Source organism: Vulpes vulpes, chromosome 12 (assembly GCF_048418805.1).
Source record: "Vulpes vulpes isolate BD-2025 chromosome 12, VulVul3, whole genome shotgun sequence".
NCBI lineage: Eukaryota > Metazoa > Chordata > Mammalia > Carnivora > Canidae > Vulpes > Vulpes vulpes.
In genome coordinates, this window is record NC_132791.1 from 165,710,734 (window position 1) to 165,731,740 (window position 21,007).

Consider the following 21,007-nt stretch of genomic DNA (forward strand, 5'->3'; position numbering starts at 1 on the left):
CTGGGAGTCCGTCTGTGAGCCTGGCTCCAGGAACACAGCCAGTCAGGTTTGCTGCACACAGTGGGGATCTGAGTGGGGCTGCTTTGCCCTCCTCTTGCTCCTACTCAGGGGGTGCAAACCCCCCAACCTCGTGGCAGAGGGTCCCAGGCAGTTGTCCCACCCTGTGGCCGTCCATCTACCAGTTTTACTAATGTCCAGGTCTTCCCCAGAGACATGTCCCCATGTATGTGGATGTGTCACAGATGTGGGTGTGATAATCTGACATTGATCTATTTGGTGAGCCCAGAATTTACTTATTGGTCATGTTTTAAAGGAGTATATGCTGTGCCCTGCAGGCCACAGGCTGGGGTGGGGAACGTGGGCCCAGAGGGCACACCAGGGTCGGGCACAGGGATCCCAGTGTGCTGCTTGGGCTCTGGAGGTTCCAGAAGGGCCACCGAGCAGCCACGGCAATGCACACAGGACCACAATGATGAAGGTGACCCTGAGCAACTGACCAGAGAAGCAGAGCCCTCAAGTAGAAAGACGGGCCCCACCGCAGCTGCTGAGGACACAGGATGGGAGATGCAAGCCAAGTGTCCAGCGGCCCAGGGCAGGGGAGGCACAGACAGGCCCAGGAAGGGAAGGGGCAGCTGGGAGAAGTGGGCAGGGGACAGCACAGTCACCTGGGGGGCCAGGGCGAGGGCCCCAGTGGTGAGGTCACACACAAGCCATGGCTGCTTTAAGAACTGGAGCCACAGTTTCCAAATTTATTGTTTATAATATAGTGCTTGAATCTTCTTCAAGAACATTTTTATTTTTTATTGTTTTAAAAATTTATTTATTTATTCATGAGAGACACAGAGAGAGGCAGAGACACGGGCAGAGGGAGAAGCAGGTTCCATGCAGGGAGCCTGATGTCGGACTCGATCCCGGGTCTCCAGGATCACGCCCTGGGCTGAAGACGGCGCTAAATCACTGAGCCACCCGGGCTGCCCAAGAACATTTTTATGTAGAAACTGTAGAAACTCAACAGAAAAGTAGTGGGAGTTTTTGAGCATAAGTTGGTTCCAGCAGTTCTTGGAGGACTTTACGATCTGGCTGCTCAGCCAGGGGCCGGGGCGTGTTGCAGGGCAGGGGTGCGTGTCTCCCACGTGGGGTTTGCTTCCATCCATCAGGCACTACTCTGTTTTACACGGAGATGCTAACCTCCCGAAGCGGAGCACAGCCTGTCTCCTACACCCCTCCCCAGACAGGAATGTCAGGCTTAGTGCACCAGGACCTGACTCCTGGGGTCGCCCTGCCTCAGCTGGCCTGGAGTGCTGGCACCACCTCCTCCCTCAGGGGCGCCTGGCCCCTGCCCTGGGCTGCAGGGGCAGCGGGGAGCGGGGGGAGGGTGGCAAGTGGCTCTGCCCATGGATACACCTGGAGAGTCCAATCCCCAGGCCCTTGTAGGGACTCACACCCCACCCCCACCCAAGAGACAAGGGGCATCTGTCCTGACCCCGAGGACTCAGCACTGAGGACTTCTGACTGGGATTGGAGTGCAGGATGGGGGTGTTGTCCAGCCAAGGCCGTGCCCTCAGGAAGCAGGCACACATGTTTGTGTGTGTGGGAGGCCATTCCAGCCAAGGGGGAACCTTCTGGAAGCCTCATGATGCTTGGTCACATTGACACAGCAAGTGGGGCAGAGCACTTGGTGTTCTTAGACGTGTGCATTCCAAAGACAAGTCAACATCCTTCTGTGGTCTTGTCAGTTGAGGACGATTATTTTTTGAAAGTATTTCATACAGATCATAGCATAGACCAAATAATTCCATAAACTTTTTCAGAAATCAAAATGTCCAGTAGTATGACAGATACAGTGGAAACCAGTGAGACTCAGTGAAGACTTGCAGGGCTCGATTGGAGTGTCTCCAGTGGCATGTGGCTCCCTAGTCACCACAAGGGAAGACCTCGGACAGCCAGAAGCCTGGTCACGCAGTGTTGGATGTGATGCCAACGGCCGTCCCCCTGAGAAGAGCTGGATGGCAGGCAGCCAGCTGAGCTGGCCTTGGGTAGCCAGCCTGCTCAGTAGGTGGTGACTAGTAGTAGGTGTGTGCCCCGGCCTCAGGCAGGAGCGTGGGCTGATCACCGGAGCAAACATGGCCCCTGGGAGCCTGGGAGGGGAGTTAGGCTGCATGGCGTAAGGGTGGGGGGTGGTCATGCCGGCGTCTATGGCCTTCCTATGGTCACCTCCCCCTGCCCAGGACCAGTGGCCCCTCCACTTGGTTTTGCTGCTCTTTTTTTAGACACACGTTCTGGGTACAAACATTCTGGAAAAGCTCGACTGCAGCTGTGCTGTGAGTGCCACTCCCCAGCAGCCTTGGGCAGAGCACCGTGATCTTGCTTCTCTCTGGGTTAGGGGGCTCTAGGTAAAGGGGAATCTGGCTCACTGGCGCCTGGTCTCAGGTCACCCTGGTTGCTCGGATAGAACTGCCGGAGGAGATCTCTCTTGTTGATCTTCCCCATCTGGTTCCGCGGGATCTCATCCACCAGCAGGAGCTCCGAAGGCACAGCATACGGGGCCAGGAAGCCCCTGCAGAGACAAGTAGGGTCTGAGTGGCAGGCATACCATGGGACAGGCAGCCTGGCAAGGGGGGCAGATGTCCCATGGGGCCCCGAAGTCCAACCATACCTGTGCCTGCCCCAGGAGGGCATCTCTGCTGCAGAATGCTAACACGGAGAGGATGTGGGCAGAGGACGAGCCCTCCTTGGGGCCAGGCCTCCCAGAGCCGGGAAGAGCAGGCCCCACTCTCAGCTGGCTGTCATGACAGCAGACCTTGGCCACATGGGTGGAGCAGGCAGGTGGGCAGGGCCAGTGGATGCCTGCAGACCCCTGGGTGCTGTGGCCTTGTGGACTGGTGCTATCCTTCCTGCAGAGCCTTGGGATGAGCAGTGGGAGGGACTGGCCTGTTGGTCTCAGCTGCCCTGCATCCTGTACTCTCAGGAGGGTCCCCCCATTACACGGTGCATTCTCCTGTGAGTGGCCACATGGTGGGATCTTGTCACCTCCAGGCTCTACTCTGAGAAACTACTCCTTCGGCTGCGGGCACTGGTTCTCTCCTGAGACCCCGTCTCAGCCATCTACTCCTTGCCCTCCAACAGCTGCACATGGGGGCCACATGCCCCAAGGTTAAGGAAAGCACAAGATACTGCCAGGCAGTGGGGGTCTCAGCCACTGGGGAGGTATCATGGTGAGCTCATGATGTGTGGTAGGAGAGAACCCCCAAATCTCAGCCTTAGCAGCTGGGTGCTCGTGAATAACACATGATAATTGACTTTGTGGGCAGGGTCCAAGTGCTCACAGGTGCCAAGTATCACCAATACCCCAGTGATGCATGGTTACCTTGGGGTGGTTCGTGCTGAATGCACCAGCTGCAGGCCAGTGGGGAGTTTGGGGTGCAGGTGTGGGCTCATGCGTGAGAGGGTGCCTCCACCTATGGTCCTGGCAGCTGTCCACAAGGGCCCAGAGGACACATGCAGCTGGCTGGACTTTGCTGCAACAAGCTACCAGGACTGTCCGATTGACTCTTGCAGCATGGCAGGCCGCACCCCTGCAGCCCCATCACAGAACATAGCCCTTCCCGTGCCCCAGCCCCACTGCCCAAACCTGGGTACTCCAGTTAGGGTGGCTCTCCCCACGCCTGCTTCTCTGTCTTCCCTGTTGGTGGGCCAGCATCCAGCTGGTGCCAGGGCCCAGAGAGGGAGGGCAGAGGTAGCTCCGGGTGCCACCCGAGGCACAGCGATCCCTATGATGGATGGCCAGGTGAGCAGGCTGTGGGGCATGGGTTCCCGTCAATCCACAGACAGAACTCGGGAATGAAGGCCACATTAAAGGTGTTTTCAGACAGAGACGCTGCCAAGTCCCCAGGCAGCTGCTGAGGCCCTTGGGCCTGGGGGCCAGGCTGGGACACACATGGCATTTCCTGGTGACTAAACCCTCTCCCAGAGACAACGCTTGAACAGAAACACAGCTGACCCTTGAACAACACTGGCTTGAGTTGCATGAATCCACTCATATGTGGATTTTTCAATAGAGGAGAACTGAAAATGTGTTTTGTCCCTCTTGTGATTTTCTTCCTCCTTCTGCAGCTTATGTGCCATGAGGACACGGTACATGCTATACACAACACACAACATACAACACACATGAGGGTTGACTGTTCTCAGCGGGGCTTCTGCTCAACAGTTGGCCTTTTGCAGCTGAGTCTGTTGGAGCATCAATAGTAGTAGGGTGCAGAGCCAGAGCGGCAGAAGTGCTGCTGGTGCATGAAGCGGGGGAAGGAGGTTATGGGGGAGTCGATAGAGCCGGGCCTTATGAACCCTAACGTGGCAGCCACTTTAGAAGAAAGGAATGAGAGTGGCCCCAGTGGCTTAGCAGTTTGGTGCCACCTTCAGCCTGGGGTGTGATCCTGGAGACCCGGGATCAAGTCCCGCGTCGGGCTCCCTGCATGGAGCCTGCTTCTCCCTCTGCCTGTGTCTCTGCCTCTCTCTCTCTCTGTGTCTCTCACGAATAGGTAAATAAAGTCTTTAAAAAAAAAAAAAAAAAAAAGGAACGAAAGCCATAAAAGCTAGGAAATGACGTGGAAGCGTTCTGAAGGGCACCTGTGGGCCTGGCATTTCTGAGAACAGCAGGCCTTCACCCCTGGGGACTGAGGGCTCTTCCTGGGAACATGGGCCAGCCCTGGACATGTGCAAAGGGCCACAGCTTAGCAACAGGTTCAACAGGAAATGAGACGCGCATCAAGGCAGACTGGAGTTATTTGTGAACAGCAGGCTTCCCCAGGGACACATGCATGAGAACCACGGACATGTTCTCCAGGGAGAAGGTGTGGCAGGCACAAAGCAAGGATGCCCACCACTCCTTCGTGGTCTCATCAGACATCACTTGTGTTCAAGATCACAGAGCCTAGATTCCTTCCAGGTGTAGAAATCCCACATCCCTTTCTGACTTGGAATCTGGGGGGATGGAAGTGGTAGCAGGTGGTCCCAGACCCCACTCCAGGCCATGCTCACCCTTGCAAGGGGATGTGCAGCCTGAACCCCCAACTCCAGCTTGGGGCACAGAACAAGGAAGAAGGGTCAGGCCCTTCCTGGAGGGTAGAGATGGAGCATGGAATCTCCAAAAAGAAAAAAAACGGGAGCACAGAGAAAAATGTTATTTAAAGAAACCTCTAAAAAGACCCCCAAATGGCTGTGGACATGACCTAGAGAGAGAGAGAGTACATCTTCCTCAAGAGCCACATTGGGAGAGGTGGAGCCACATTGGACCTGCTCTCCACAGGCTAAGTGGCCTCCACGTCACTGCCTGATGACTGCCAGGCTTGAGGACACAGAGGCCTGGATGCCGGCCTCACTGAGGGACAGTCCTGGAGATGGTGGATAGACTGTCTGCCCTGACCTCCCGGGGGGCGGCCCCCCCACCCCAAGCACACACAGTGGCCATGGCCACAAGCCAGACAGGTGTGCATGCACCGAAGGGGATAAGTGTGAACATGGGGTATGGGGGCTTCTGGCTGGGGACAGCCATGGGTCACCCTGACACTGGACCTGACCCTCTCTGGTGGAGAGCTTGGCAGAGGGCGACTAGAAGCTTCTCCTTTGTTAAACAGCTTGCTGCAAGCATGATTCTGTAAATCCAGGGGAAGTAAATCGCCCAGCTGTGCTGTCCCCTCATGAAACAAGGGCTCCTGCTGTTGTGAAATCATGTTGGACGAGCCAAAAATATCTCTAGCGCTGAGGAGCGGGAGGCAAGTTGGGAAGTAAGGGGGTGCAGGGAGAGGGCAGAGGAAGGAGAAACCTCTCAGGTTCGAAATAAAGACTGGGGGTATCATGACAAGCTTCCTTTCTGAACTCGGCGCTACTGCTCTTCTTGCTGCCTATCCCATTGGCCTTTGGTGGGACAGACTGCAGGGTGCTGCAGGCATAGGGGAGGGGGCCTGTGAGTGTCAGCATGCAGAGAAAGCCCCAGAGCCATGGCACATGGCACGAAGCTCTGGGGACGGTCTACGGTAAGGTGAAAGTGAGCCCATGGAATGCAGAGCTGTGGCCCCAGCACCCCAGGCTACATGAAAATCCTTGTCTTGTTCAGCACAGGTGGGTGGGTGGTCTGCCCAGGAGAGGGTTGGGAGGGGACGTACCACTCACTACAGCTCGCCAGCTACCATCACGGAGCTTCCCTGCAGCCTCAGGAATGTAACATGTCATCTGGCTTTCCTGGCTCCCCCGCCGTCCCTGCAAGACTCAGGACCCCGCTGCCCACCCCGCCCTCGACCCCGGGACAGTCCATCCCCTGCCTGCCCCTACCTTGCCCACTCTTTGAGCTCTCTGTGGGACAGCGAGTGTCCCTCTTGCAGGGTCACCACTGCGGTGACCCGTTGGCCCCATGTCATGTCTGGAACTCCAATCACAGCTACATCTGTGAACAGAAGAAATGCTATGTTGACTGCTGCCAGCTGGGGAGCATGGGGTCAACATGGGGGTCCTGTAGGGGACACTGTCTTTTGGGTGGAGCCCAGAGTGGGGGCTGGCTTTCCCATCTCTGCCCTCCACCCCCCTGCACTGTCCTAGGGCAGGATCACTGGTAGGAGGGCTGGGGATGATAACAAATGGGTCCTGTCGGGGAGCCTCTGCCATCCCCATGGTCCTCACAGCCTGTGACCTGAGGTAGGAGCAGGTCTGGGCAGCGCCCACATTTCCCGGACCAGCAACCACCAGTGCATGGGGGCAGCACGAAGACCACCCCCCACCACAGCCCTCCTGAGCAAGCCAGGGCTCCTGAGCATATGGGCTGTGCAGACCAGTGCAACCTGCTCAGGCCTGGATGCTAGCCATGGCGCAGAGGCAGGGCGTATGGACGTGCCAGGGGTGGGGAGGTCCCTAACTGTGCCCCAAGGGTAAGTAACCTGGTCTGGCTCTATCTACAATGAAATACACATGGAAGCATGTTCAGAATGTTTCCAAGCCGGCCGGGTCTGGACCCAGCTCGCGGTGGGAAGTCCCTGCCATGGGGCTGGGTGCCACGTACCGGTGATGCTGGGGTGTGTCAGCAGGAGCCGCTCCACCTCCAGGGCGCTGATCTTGTAGCCACCGCTCTTAATGATGTCTACGGATGTGCGGCCCCGGATCCAGTACATGCCGTCCTTAAACACGGCCGTGTCACCTGAGGAAAGGGGGTCTGGTCACAAAGAGGTGCACTCCAGGGCCCAACAGGTTTTGAGGGGCACATGCATGCTGCGTGCCTGTGTCAGGGAGCATAGGTCCCCTACCCCGGGACCCACGGGGTGTTGGGGGTGCATGTGGGGTGTTTCAGAACAAGGGGGCAAGCATGGAACTCAAGGGCTGTGACCTCAGCCTGTGGCCTGACCCCAGACGGCCCTCTGCACACAGCAGTGTCTCAGAGCAGAGATCAGGGCTCAGAGGCAGGACACCTACCGCTGTCAGCACTCAGCAACACTGCTTCCTGCTCTTTCTCAGGCCTGAGCAGAGAGAACAAGAATTGCGGTCTCCTGCCATCCCATCAGGGTGGGGGTCCCAGTCACAGCAGGGTCCCAGTGGAGTTGGGCATCATTGCAGCCCGCTTTCACTCGTGGGGTCTCCTGGGCTGCAAGTAGTCACCCAGGTCTCTGAAGGAGGAGAACGCTCTCCTGCCCCTCCACACTGACTGCGTGGTTTCCTGCCATGCTTTCCTCACATGCCAGGCCCGGAGGTCCACCTGGTCCTCTCTTGGGCAGCACTGGGCCACGTGATGCTCACCAGGCATCCTAGCACAGGCAGGTGGCAGGGTGGGGGACAGTGAGTGCCAGACCAGAACAGGGAGGGTGTAGGGGAGGCGGGCCCAAGTATGTGGGTGGATGCATGTCCATACGTGTGGCATGTGTAAGTGCTCCCATGGGGCACACACATGTGAGCGTGTGCCTGTGGGGATGCCCCTACCCGGCCCTCTGGGAACAGCACTGGTGTCTCCCTGCCTATGCTCACACACCCTGAGACCCATGCTGGGTCATTAGCTGGAATAAATCATCAATGTTTCATGACGAGTCACGCCTCCCACGCAGGAAGGCACCATCCATCATCTGCCACTGCCCGACCTGCCGCGGCCTAGGGCATGATCCGGTCTACTGAACACGACAGATGCTGGTGCAGGGATGGGTGACTGGCTTACATATGGCGGCGCGGGAAGGCCAGGCTCCAAGAGCACAGGGCCAGGAGTGTGGTGGGTTCTCTCCCACTGACAGAGGCACTGCAAGTGTACCTTTGGAAACGGTGACTGGGTGGCGGCTGGCTGGTGGGAAGGGACGTGGGTGTGGCTGCGGGTACGACTGGGGTGGACACACCTGACCTGGGTCCTGCAAACCCACTGAGTCCCCTATTTCTGGGGTGCAGGCCCAGCTTTGGCTGGACAGCTGTATGTTCCCCCAAGAGCTTCCTGACCCCCAGCTACCTAATCCCTAAATGTACCATTGGGCGTCTGAGAAGGTGCTGGCAGGCTGTGTAGGCTCCGTGTGGCCAGGTGGTGTCCTGCCATTCATGGCAGGAAGAAACACTAATGTGCCTCCAGGAAGCAGGTGGCACGATGACAGCACCTACCCACCTGGCATGCTCATGCTCGGTGGAGGCTGAGATACTCTGGTGAGCTCCCCATCCCTGTGCTCCCATGGGGAGCCCAAGGCCTTGCTCTGGCGCCACGTGACGCACCTCAGGCCCCGCCTCACCTTGGACACCAAGCAGCAGCTCTGCAGCTGTGTCTGGCCCTGCCTCCAGGGAGATGTGGGCTGAGCCTGGTCAGGTGTACACAAGGGCCCTGTGTTCAGGCACTGATACCTGGCATGTGCCAGCTCATGCCTGCTCCGCACCATGGGCTGCACCTCCTCCAGAGGAGATCCTTCCATGCTTTCCCTGAGTGTCTGCCTCCTGCAGGGCTAGGTGTGGAGCTGGAGGCCTCGCCAGGGATGCAGATTCAAAGAATTATGCTGAGGAGAAAAGGCCGGTCTCCAGAGGTGGCACCTGTAGGGTGCCTCTTCCCTGAACAAGTGACAGGGCGGCTGGGATGAGGGGTGGGGGTAGATGGGAACAGACAGGCTGCAGCACAGCAGACATGAGGGCAGTGAGCAGAGGACACACATGCATGTGCACACACCTGTGTAGGGCTGGCGGGCCTTGGAAAGCCCAGGGACAGGCCCTGCTGTCACGCTGGTGACGAGGATGTGGACATGGGGATGGGGAGAAGGTGTAAGGGGCCACCCTGCACGCCACCTGCATCTTCCCATGAATCTGTACCCATCTCAAATAGAGAGGGTTAAGAAACCGCTATTTGCTTTGTGGAGAAGCTCCCGGCCGACCCTGGGGGACTCATCCCCAAGTTATGTCCCATGTCTGCAACTCGCTGTGATCAAGCAATCACTTATTAGGTAAAGAATTGGTATTAACTAAGCTCCCGGCTGAGAGGCAAGCACAGGAAACTGCTCACTGTGATACTAATGAATGTGTCCAACGAAGTCATCTGTCCCTTAGGTATCAGCATCCCCCCTGCTGGGAAAGACCTGTTCTGCTCTCGGGGGTGGGGGCTGCCCAGGGTTGGGGCGGGTGCACAAGGGGCGGCTGCACAGGGGGTGTGCACTGGGCGGGCAGGGAAGCAGCTGAGAACTCAGCCATCCTTTCTGTGCCTGGCACCTGTTAGACACTGTTGGACTCCAGCACGGGCTATTCCTGGCATCACCCCAAGCTGGGGCTGGAGTGGGGGGACTTCTTCCCACCTGCCCTTCCTGCTCTTAGCCCCCGGGTGCCGGCCAGGTTCTGGAGGGAAGACAATCAGCTGAAAGGCTCCCACAATCACAGGACGTGGTGTCCAGAGTGTGAGGACGAGGAAGGAAGTCAAGTCAGAGCACCCAAGGCACTCAACTTGTCGGATGTTAGGAATCTGGGATGGAGAAGATTCTCTGGGACTCCCAAGAGGGGGAAGGTCATACAGTGCCCAGCAGGAAGCGGCTGTAGCCGACAGCAAGCATGGTGAAGCTAGAAACCAATAAATATGATCTCTAACCCTGAACTCTATCTGCCTGTCCTAGTGAAGACACTGTTAGACACCCCTCCCCCACAAAACGCACAGCTGACACTGCACCGCCAGGAGGCTCACTCCTGGAGAATGCAGCTCTCCCAACTACAGAGCAGCAGGGAAGGAGGAAGCTGTGAGACACAGGGGGGCCTATGTAGGGCAGCAGGGCCCGAAGTCCCCCCCAAGCAGGCATGGTGGCACCAGGGCGCCTCACTCAGGGAGCGAGAGGACAAAAGGACCAGAGTTCCCATGAGGCTCAAGCGAGTGCTGCATCCACTGCCGCATGGCACAGACAGTGCTGCAGTCACTGAATGTGCTGCTTCCAGGGGGAGGACAGGTATAGAGATGGAATCAGCTCAGGTGCAAATGGCTACTGTTCTCACACTGGTAAAGCTAGTGGAGTCTTCAAGCCATCTGTGTATAACTGTGATAAAAACTGAAGACTTACAGACACTCATCCTCTGCCCAGGGGTCTGGACTGACTAGTGGCCCCAGAAGCCAGCCCGCGTGCAGCAGGTGCTCAACATCCAACAGAGGAGACAGAAGACGGTCTCATGTTGCCACTGGGTCACTGTGTCATGGTTCACGAAAACATGTTCCAGGGGGTCTGGGACTTAACTTTATGAACGCAAAGCCTGGAAAGCGGCAGAAGAGACACAGGAGAGCACCCCCGCGAACCCTGGGAAACAAAGGATTCTTAAGCAAGATATAAAAATAAAAGACACAACACATCCAAACTTTCCATGCACAGAAGGAGTCACCAGCACAGGGCTTGGGCTGGTTGCAGACTGCATGGCTGGTCCACCCAGCATCCCAGAGGGGCTCTGTCATCTGGCATAGCCTTCATGGTGACCCTGCCTTCCTCTCAGTGAAATGCACAGGTCAGGGGCAGCCATCCCTTCCACGTACCCATACCCGCTAACATGCAGCACTTGGCCTAGCTCCTAACTGGGACTTACAGGTCAAGATGGGAGATCTCCTTGTTGGAGAGGTAACCCAGAACTCCCAACAGTGGCAAGGCAGGAGATGAGCAGAACAGATTGTGCCTGAGTGCCATTCTGATGCCTTCTCCATTGGAGAGGTGTGAAACGTGAGCAGAGCATGTACCAAGTGTGTCCCTGAGAGCAGTGAAGCTCAGCGAGGGAACACTGGAGACCAGAGATACAAGGATGGAAGGAGCCCTTCTGTAAGTGATGGTGGCCAGCAGCCATGCTCGGCTCACAGGAGCCTAGCAGGTGACAGACGCGCAGATGCCCACACCCAACACACAGGTCATCAGGTCATGTCATTGCTCTTCAGAGCACAAGGTCTAAAGGCCTCCTGAGACCCGCTGTTGGACGCATCTGAACACAGCTTCTAGCCTTGTGTTTTAGAAATAATGCCGCCGCAGGTGCCTGTGCACCTGGCTCTGCCTGCTTCTCGTCACCCTTGATGAACAGGTTCCCAGAAACACTCTGGACACAGTGTCACCTGTTGGAGGGAAAGCACCCGCCTCACGGCAGCGAGGCCCAGCTTTGTCAGAATTTCACATTTGGTGACAGGAGTCAATCACTGTTTCCGCATTTCTCTTGTTCATCACGAGGAAGTGAGATGGTATCTTGTGTATTTTTAGGCCCAGAGCTCTGCTCTTCTGTGATGTGCCCATCACCTGCGCCTGTTCCCCCTAGGGCCTGGGCTATGTGAGCAGTCGTTTGGAGGTGTGGCTCTGGAGAGCAGCCCCACATGGGTGCCGAGGCCCGTGAGGGCTCCGCTGTCACTCTGCTGGTGCTGTGATGTCTGTCTCCAGGAATAACGTCACGTCTGCCATGGAGGGAGGCAAGAACCCGTTGATGTTCTGGTGGATTTTCCCAGAACCCTGAACTATCTTTGACTGACACGCTGATGTGGAAATGATGCACTGTTTACTAGGTCACTTAACACTAAACAGTGCATGGTGAAGTATTTTTACAGTAAGTCAGAGAGGCTGTGTGTTTCCTTATGCTCAGTTAGCAGTGTCTCCAACACAGATCTGCTTAGCAGGAAGCGTCAAAGGTAGTAGGAACTGTGACATCTGCTCAGCTCTGTCCCCATGTCCATCCTATGTCCTCACCTCTGTCCTGTGTTTCTTCATCTCCATCCCATGTCCTCATCTCCATCCCGTGTCACCTCCATGTCCTCATCCCTGTCCCATGTCCTCATCTCCATTCCATGCCCTCATCTCCATCCTATGTCATCTCCAAGTCTTTGTCCCTGTCCCATGTCCTCATCTCCATCCTGCGTCACCTCCATGTCCTCGTCCCCATCCCATGTCACCTCTGTGTCCTCACCTCTGTGTCCTCTGCTTCACCATAAAGGCCTGAGGATGCCTGGCTCCTGGAATCAGCTGTCCCCCTACCCTGGGCTAGCACTGGTGCCGTGTGCATGTCCAATAGCTTCTCTCTGGCTGTGGTGATGCTCAAGTGAACAAAAGTTGGGAGGAGTCACCGTGGCTGTCAGCAGAGTTTCTTGGGGGAGACCTTGGGTCTCCTCTGTAGGGGGGAGGCCACGATGCCTGAGGGCTTGCTGAGAGCCCCCTGCATATCTGGAGAAGGAGGTGGACATGGGCGACTGGGGGGCAGTAGGACTGGCTGGTGATCTCTCCCCTCATCCAGACATGGACTCAGCCCTTCCTCATGGCCCACCAGCAGCGGCTCTCTTGCTCCCGCCAGAATTCTGTGGCAGGAGGGGCTGGCCAGGGAAAGGGTTAAGTTTAATTTATCCTGATTTCTATTTAATATCATGCTCTCCCCGCAGGAGCCAGCAGCTGCGAGCTGATTGCGCCCGCTCATTATGCAGCCTGTATCGCTAATGGCCTGTGACAAAGGCACACGGCTTCCAGGCCTCACCCCCGAGAGCCAATTAAACACACACACTCCCTTCCTGTTTGCAGCGCATTACAATGAAATTAAACTGAGTTTCAAAATCATTTTCTCCTAAAGACATCTCTTTATAATAATTAATGCATGCTATTCCTTTTCAACTCAAATATTCATCAGCAGCAGTGGCTGAACGTTTTAACGCTGACTGCCCCACATTTTGCATTGCCGCCGCCCGGCGCTCAGGGAGCTGCTACCCACAAAATCCACAGGGCTTGGGTTCCTGTGCTTTTAAAGAAAAATAAAAAACCCTGAAGCTTTTATCTGAATTTAAAAATAAAAGAAGATGGCCACAAAGCAAGTCAGGTTTCCACACTGGGACCACACAGAGGAGGGATATACACAGAAGCGAGGTTAGCTCAAACACCTCACGTGAAGGACAGTGATGGGGAGAGGTCTGCTGCTCTCGGGCTGGCTTGTGTGAATGCAATGCTCACAAAGAGAATCCAGGCAGTCTGAGTTACGGAACTAGGAGGCCCTGGAACAGGTGACCGGGGCTCCTGGGACTCGACCACTGAGCCCTCTGCTCACCTGTCAGGGCTCTCGACCAGGTTCTTACTGGTCTTGCTCTGAAGGCTGAGAGATGTCCCCTCTCCAAACCCTCATAACCACCCATGCTTGCTTCCTCTGCTCCTCAGGCAGGGACAGGGGAGGCTGGACACCTCCAACCCAGCTGCCAGGACATGAGGTTTGCAGGCATGAGGGAGAAGCATAGACAGCTGTAGGACCTACAGTGTGGACATGGGACTGGCTGGGACCAGCAAATCTGGACCCATGTGCTGCCTAACAGTGGGACAAGAAGGGGGCCCCCAACACGTACCTCCTCAGGAAGACTCTCTGTCTGCCCCTTCACACCAAGCCCTCACCCGACAGGTCCACACGGCACCCCGAGACTGCCGGGGTCTATGCGGGTCCCCACTCTACCACTCGGTGACCTCAGGTCTAACAGCAGCAGATCAGAGGACATGCCATCCCGCCCCACACAGAGCCATGCCGACCTGAGCCCAGGGAGGTGCCTGAGCGAATGCCAGGCATGAGCTGCACATGCTGTGTGGCCACCATCCATCTCCTAAGGGCACATGGTAGCCTCGTGGTTTCCGCTTTGCCCATTTGCTGCCTTTTTCTTCACCTCTGCTTCCCACAGAACAGGAGATGAGGCAGATTTGTGATTATGGGGCCATGTGTGGTGATGTGTGAAAACAGGCCTTTCTTTTTGGAAAACATTGTCTTAAGACTATTATGAAATGATGCATTGTCGCAGAGAAGTTTTAGACATACAGATGGGCAGAAAGAAGAGTAGGAACCACCTGGAACTCAGAACCCAACCACCTACAGGCCAGGGCTGGTGTTCTGGGATACCAGTGAATCTATATGTTGCAAACCTAATATTCACAGTGTCTGCTATAAAGTCCACGTTTCAGGACCACTGTGGCCAAGTGAGGCATGCAGGGTGATCCTAGGCAGGCTCTGCATCCTGCGGGGATGGTGCCAATTGCACACCAAGGCAGGGCCCAGGCATAGCATGGAGAATGTGAAATGACCCAAATGGAAAAGGAACCCCAGAACAACTTGGATCCTGGCGGGGGGAGAAGACTTCTAAAGTAGGGGCCTTGGGGTGAGGGAGGGGCAAGGAGGGTCTGACATCCAGGGGCTCCTGACCCATGATGGGTGAGACAGAGTACACCCCTATTTCTGTCCTGGACAGAAGATTCTGGGGTGTCCAGGCCCCTCTCCTACCTGTCTTGAACCAGCCATCCCAGGTGAAGGCTTGTCTCGTCTCTTCTGGTTTGTCCCAGTATTCTCGGAACACAGATGGTCCCCTGACCAAGAGCTCCCCTTCCTTTTCCTTGAACCCTGGGGTCACCTGTCAGCAAGGGAGAGAGCACACATCTCTCAAGATGGGGGCTTCATCTGCCTTTTTCGTGACCCCTCCCCCAGTTGATCATACTCGCTTCTGAAATTAGACACTTTGTTGGAAATGATTGAAAAATGCATCTTTCAACATTGGAACTCCATCAGACGACACGGTGCAGTGCTGGCCCACTAGGGTGGGGAGCTGTGTGTCACCACATTCATCCTAAAAAGCCCCGTGCTCTAGACTTAAAGACATGAGTCACTGACCCATGTCATAATCAGGGCCTGGCAGGGTTCAAGGTTCAAGCTGCCCATCCTCTTCTAAAACTGTGCTCCTGATACTCCATGAAACTCCGTCTTCAGGGTGTTCCTGCACAAACCATGGCACACAGGAGCTTCAGGGAGGCATGGGCAGCCACCACACCCACCGGGGCTGCAGCAGCTGGGCTTCGGAGGCTCCCGTGGGGCCTTCTGGAGTCGGTCTCTTTCCTTGGTAAGGAGGAGGCGGAGCACAACTGAGAGGACGGCTCTGTGGGTAAGCCCCAGGTACCCATTACACAGTGGCACCCAGATTATGTGGTCCCAGAAGCAGGGGATTCATCTCTCGTGGTGACCACAGTACAGGGCAGGAGGGAGGCTGAGTTTTATAAGAACCTGAGTAGGGCTTCAGTGAAGTCAGAAAAACAATGTGTAGAGGCCCGTGCATGTCAGGCCCTGTGTGAAGCCGTCATTGGACAGAGCAAAGGTGAGTGAAAGGGGCCAGGGATGCTCTGTTCTTACTCATCAACTCCAACCTGGAATGAACTCATTCTGGGGAAGAACCAGCCCCCTCTATTTTTTAAAAAAAATAAAAATCAGAGACCCCCCCCCTTTTTTTTTAAGAGTCCCTTTTAAAGAGGCTGTAAAAACATCTCATTTGTCTGAGGCCTGGACACAATCCACATTTCCAAGGCCAATGCGGCAGGCAGGCAGCCAGAACCTGTCCCGCATCAGCAGCTCCCCACTGACTCTGTAGCCCACTTCCTACTGACACAGGTGCCCCTGCCCTAAGGGGACTGGGCTCCACATTTGGGGCCCAGCCGGGCACCCGTCAACCAGCCTGCTTAGAGGAGGTCTGTGTTTGTTTTCCAGCCAAACCACACACTTCATGTGAACCCCACCCATCTTCCCACCTCTGCCCTTTATCTGATTCCACTGCTCAGGTCAGAGTGGTCACAGGACAGCAAACCTGTGGGGTAAAGGCCTTGAAACAAGTGTGCATGGCTGCCAACCCCCAAGAAGGCAGGCTGAAACCTGTGGGCTGAAGCCAATGGGGTGAAATAAAACAACACAGAAGCCAGCCTCCTCCAACAGACAGAAATGAGATCCAGAGTCTTACAATGTAACATTGAAATTTCCTGGACACAAGATTACTCAGCATGTGAAGAGCCATCAAAATGTCAATTCTTAACAAAAAAAGGCCATTGGTGCAGGACAATGCAGGGCGGCACCGATGTTTAGGCATACCTGACAAAGAATTTAAACCATGTACTACAAATGTGCTCCAAAAGGAAGACCAAATACCCAAGAAGTAAATGAAAAATTGAAAGTCTCAGGAGAGAAATAAAAGTTATAAAGCAAAATCAAATGGAAATTTTAGAACTGAAAAATACAATGACAGAAGTAGGAAACATTCCCGGGATTGACTTCATAGCAGAAGGTCACAAAGCAGAGTCCTGAACTGGAAGATCGGTCAATAGGATTTGCCCTCCTAACTCGAGCAACAGGAAAACATGCTCACTCGTCCTCCTCACTACCATGCACACCAACATTGCTGCTGCCAGATTCCCAGCAGAGGAGATGCCAGGAGCAGCGAGAAACTGGATAAAATTTGGCTGAAAACTCTCAAGTATGGTGAAATACACAAACCTATAGATTCAAGAAGCTCCAGGAACATCCCCAAAAGGGCAAACCCAAAGAAACACAGGCTCAGACACATCATAATCCAATCACTGAAGACCAAGGATAAAGGAAAAGTCTGGCAGTGGCCAGAGAGGAGCCATGCTTCTGACGACGTCTGCCTTTTGGGCAGAAACCATACAGGCCAGAGAAGGGGGACCCACTCCCAAGCCTCAGCCCCAAATCCCAGATCCAGTGAAAGTAACGCTCAGGTTTGGAAGAAAAGACAAAGATGCTCTTAGATAAACTGAAAACAAGAGAACTTGTGGCCAGCAGATCTGATCTGAAAGAATTACCAGAGAATGTCCTTTAGACAGAAGGGAAATGATTCCAGGGGGAAATACGGAAACTCAGAAGTGATATAAAAGCAAAAGAATCAGTAAATACCTGGGTGAACAAAACTGACCATTTTGTTCCTCATGAGTTCTTTAAAACCATCCTGAAGGCTGAAAGCAAACACTGTAGCACTGTCTGATGGAGTTTATAACACATGCAGTCGTTACACACAATGCTAAATGGGGAAAAGGCAAAGTGACCATACGGTGGCGACAAAGACTCTGCCTGACCAGACTGCAGTCAGGCTCCTGAACCTTCTCCTAGGCCCATCTGTGCCCTTGCTGTGAAATCCAGTTCTAGCAAGAACTCTGCTCTATTCCTTTAGCAAGAGACCCCCCATCCTGATAACTGGTCACCCTCAAATGTGCTACCACCCCCAAGTGACATCTGATCACCCTGGCATGCCCTCACCAGAGATCTGGGCAGGTAGTTTAGCCAGATTCACAACCTGCCCCCCCGTGTTTCCCTCAGCAAGTCCATCCACAGACCCCAGTGGCTACATGTAGGACATTTCCTCTGGCCCACATTGCATTCAGAGCTAAGCCCAACTCTCGCCTGTACTGTAAAACCCCACGGCACTGGGCCCTCACTCACCCCAATGCTCCTGAATAAAGTCTGCCTCGCCATCTTTAACAAGCGTTACTGAATGTTTTTCTCTTTGACTGGAGGAATTCCATGTTCTTCTGGGAGTGTTAAGTGCTGAGTCTAAGTAGGTTTCAAAAAGTGAAGTGTATTTATTGTAGTCCTTAGAACTACTAAAAAACTGTACAAAAGCATATGTTCAAAAACTCATCAGGTAAATTAAAATGGGATGCTAAAAATAAGTCCAAAGAGGGACGAGACACCAAGGGAACAACAGTGAGCAGATAACAAATGGCGGCAGGCATACGTTCAAGTGTTTCAATAATTAAGTCAAGTGTAAACGCTCTAAACACACCAATTAAAAGAATGCCAGACTGGATTGAAAAATCATACATGATTTGACCATCTACTCTCTTTAAGAAACTCACTTCTGGTACAGTTACACAGGCAGGTTAGAAGCAAGGGGATGGGACCCTACACACCATGAAACACCCTCCAAACAAACTACATCGACTCTGGAATATTAATGCCAGACCAAACAAACTTAACAGCAAAGATCATTACCAGCAGGTCTGCCTGACGACAGAATGGTCAAGTCACTGAGAAACTGTAACAATTAAAAATGTGTATTCACCAAGTAACAGACTTTCAAAATATATCAGCAAAAACCCCAAAGCAGAAACAGAAAATTACAATGGAGGAGACACACCCCTCCTCTGTGACAGAACTGGTTACTTGGCATGGATGTGCGGCACAGAGCACCACCAACCACGTGCCCCGGACCGCCATTTGCACAGCATCCCAAACCAGCAGAATGCATGTTCACCAAGAAGGCCGCATTCTGGGGTGCACACATGCCTTCACAAAACAACTGGAATTGTACCCAGTATGCTCTCTGATTATAACAGAACAAAACTAAAAATGAGTAACAGGAAGATAACTCTCCAAACACTTGGAAAATAAAGACACTTCTAAAAAATCCATGAGTCAAATAAGTCTTAAGGAAAATAAGAAAATCAGAAAATATTTTGAATTGAATGAAAATGAAAACATACGAAAATTTGCAGGGAGAGGGCAAGCCCCTGGGTGCTGCAAGGAAATCTGTGCTGGTAAATGCATGAATTGGAAAAAGGGAAAGTAAAGAGAAAACCCCAGGAATCCAAAAACAAGTTCTTTGAAGAAGGTTCAATAAAAGGATAATCTTGTGGTAAGAACAACAAAGGAAAAAGCAGAAGTCTCAAACTATCCATAAGAGGAATGAGAAGGGCATTACCTCAGATTATACAGACACGAAAAGATGAATAAGGGGACATTGTGAGAAATCCTACGTGCATCAGTTCAACAACTTAAAGGGACCAATTCCTCAAAAACCGCAATCTACCAAAATTCACCCAAGATGCATAGATGATCTGAATAGTCCTATAACCATTAAAGAAAATGAGTTAATAGTTGAAATCTTCCAAAAAAGAAGCCTCTAGGCCCAGATAGTTTCACTGGTAAATTCTACCCAACATCTCAATAAGTATATGATACCAATTATATGTAGCTTCCTCCAGAAAGCAGGAGAGGAGGGCATAATCCCCAACTCATTTGATGATGCTAGCATTACCTTGACACCCAAACAAGACAAAAAAGCACAACAAAAGGAAATCTCGATGTAAACGTCCTCAGCAAAAGGCTAGCAGATCCAATCTAGCACAATATAAAATAAACAATACGCCACAAGTGAGTGCGGTTTGTCTTAGGAGCACAATGCTGATTCAACACTAGGAAATCCACCAATGTGATCCACTATATTAGCAGCCTAGTGAGGAAAAAGCAGTTGATGTAAAAAAAAAAAAATAAAAAGCACTTGAAAATATTTTATCCAGGAGTGCCCAAGTGGCTCAGTGGGTTAAGCATCCAGCTCTTGGTTTTGGCTCAGGTTATGGTCTCAGGGTCATGAGATCAAGCTCTGTGTCAGGCTCTGTGCTCAGTGAGGAGTCTGCTGGAGATTCTCTCTCTCCTTCTGCACCTCCCCATCCTCTCAAAAAAAAAAAAAAAGTGAAAATATCTCATCCATTCATGCTAAGAACTCAGCATATCATAAGTAGGATGGAATCTACAAAAAGCCTTTAGCTAATGTGAGGCTTAATAATTAAAGACCAATCCTTCTCCATAAGATCAAAGACAAGGTAAGGGTGTCTCCCTTTTTTTTTTTTTCCATTTGACATCACACTGGAAATCCTCCTCAGGGCATTTAAGGAAAGGAGAAGAAATGGAAACACACAGATTGCAAAGGAGGAAGTAAAACTGTTCCTACTTGCAGAAAACATGGTTGTTGATATTTTAAAAATCCCAGAAAACCTACAAAAATACCTTCTAAAACTAAAAAGTGAATTTAACAAGGTTACTAAGGGTTATGAAGCCAAAACACTCAAATCAATGTATTTCTATATGCCTGCAATGAACAGTTCAAAAAACAGAAAACCCCACACCTACAATAACTGGAAAAGAAGGAAAGGAGGAGGATGGAGGAAAGGAGAAGAGAGGAGGGATACCTGGTTATTTATCTAGTGGGGCATGAAACACACACACTAAAACAGACCTAAGTGAGTACAGAGGCATACCATGTTCATGGATCATTAGACTTGGCAGAGTGAAGATGTTAATTCTCCCTAAACTGATCTACAGATTTAATGCAATTTAGACAAAGATTTATTTATTTGAGAAAGTGAGAATGTGAATGAGGAGAGGGGCAAGTGGGAGGAGGAGAGAGAGAATCTGAAGGAGACTCCATGCTGAGCTAAGAGCCCGATGTGGGGCTCAATCTCATGACCTTGAGATCACAACCTGAGTCGAAACCAAAAGTTGGACTCTTAACTGAGCCATCTGGGCACCCCAGATTTAACGCAGTTTTCATCAAGATCCCAAGAAGATTTTTGTATAGATATAAACAAGCTATTTTAAAAATTGGCATGGCAGGCAAAATAATTAGAATAGCTAGACAACTTTAAATGAGAAGAATAAAGTCGGTGACATAATGCCATCATTCTGAGACTCACCATAACACAGCAGTAGTTAAGACTGGTGTGAGCAGAGAAACAGATACACAGGTCAATAGAGAACATATAACCATGTACAGACTCTGCTCAAATACGTGGTACCCATCACAGGTTCAATACAATAAAGACAGAATTTGTATCAATCCTAATTTTTGCACAGATTTGCCAGGGAGTCTCAGTTGTAGGGAAAGCAAGTATCAAGTAACTAAGATATGTCATCATTTTCCTTATGCAAAAAAAAAAAAAAAAAAAAAAAAGCATTTTTCCTTTCTTTAGGGAGAGAG

At 52.7% G+C, this 21,007-nt stretch overlaps 1 protein-coding gene across 12 annotated transcripts in view; it reads right to left on the reverse strand.

Annotated features, from left to right (window-relative positions):
• Positions 1 to 790: 790 nt before the first annotated feature.
• Positions 791 to 21,007, reverse strand: part of ACSF3 (acyl-CoA synthetase family member 3) — a 51,224-nt gene continuing 31,007 nt past the window's right edge. For 9 of the 12 annotated variants that reach the window (XR_011996087.1, XR_011996086.1, XM_072731324.1 and 6 more), the window contains 4 exons: positions 14,707 to 14,833; positions 7,049 to 7,183; positions 6,328 to 6,439; positions 791 to 2,557 (listed from right to left, as the gene is read on the reverse strand). Coding sequence is in view for 8 of the 12 variants with exons in the window: in XM_072731324.1 (XP_072587425.1) it covers positions 2,380 to 2,557; positions 6,328 to 6,439; positions 7,049 to 7,183; positions 14,707 to 14,833 (552 nt within the window). In the remaining 4 variants the exon portion in view is untranslated. Of the gene's footprint in view, positions 2,558 to 6,327; positions 6,440 to 7,048; positions 7,184 to 10,579; positions 10,755 to 14,706; positions 14,834 to 21,007 lie in introns of those variants that run through there. The other 3 variants (XR_011996085.1, XM_026004990.2, XM_072731327.1) reach the window with 3 other exon arrangements.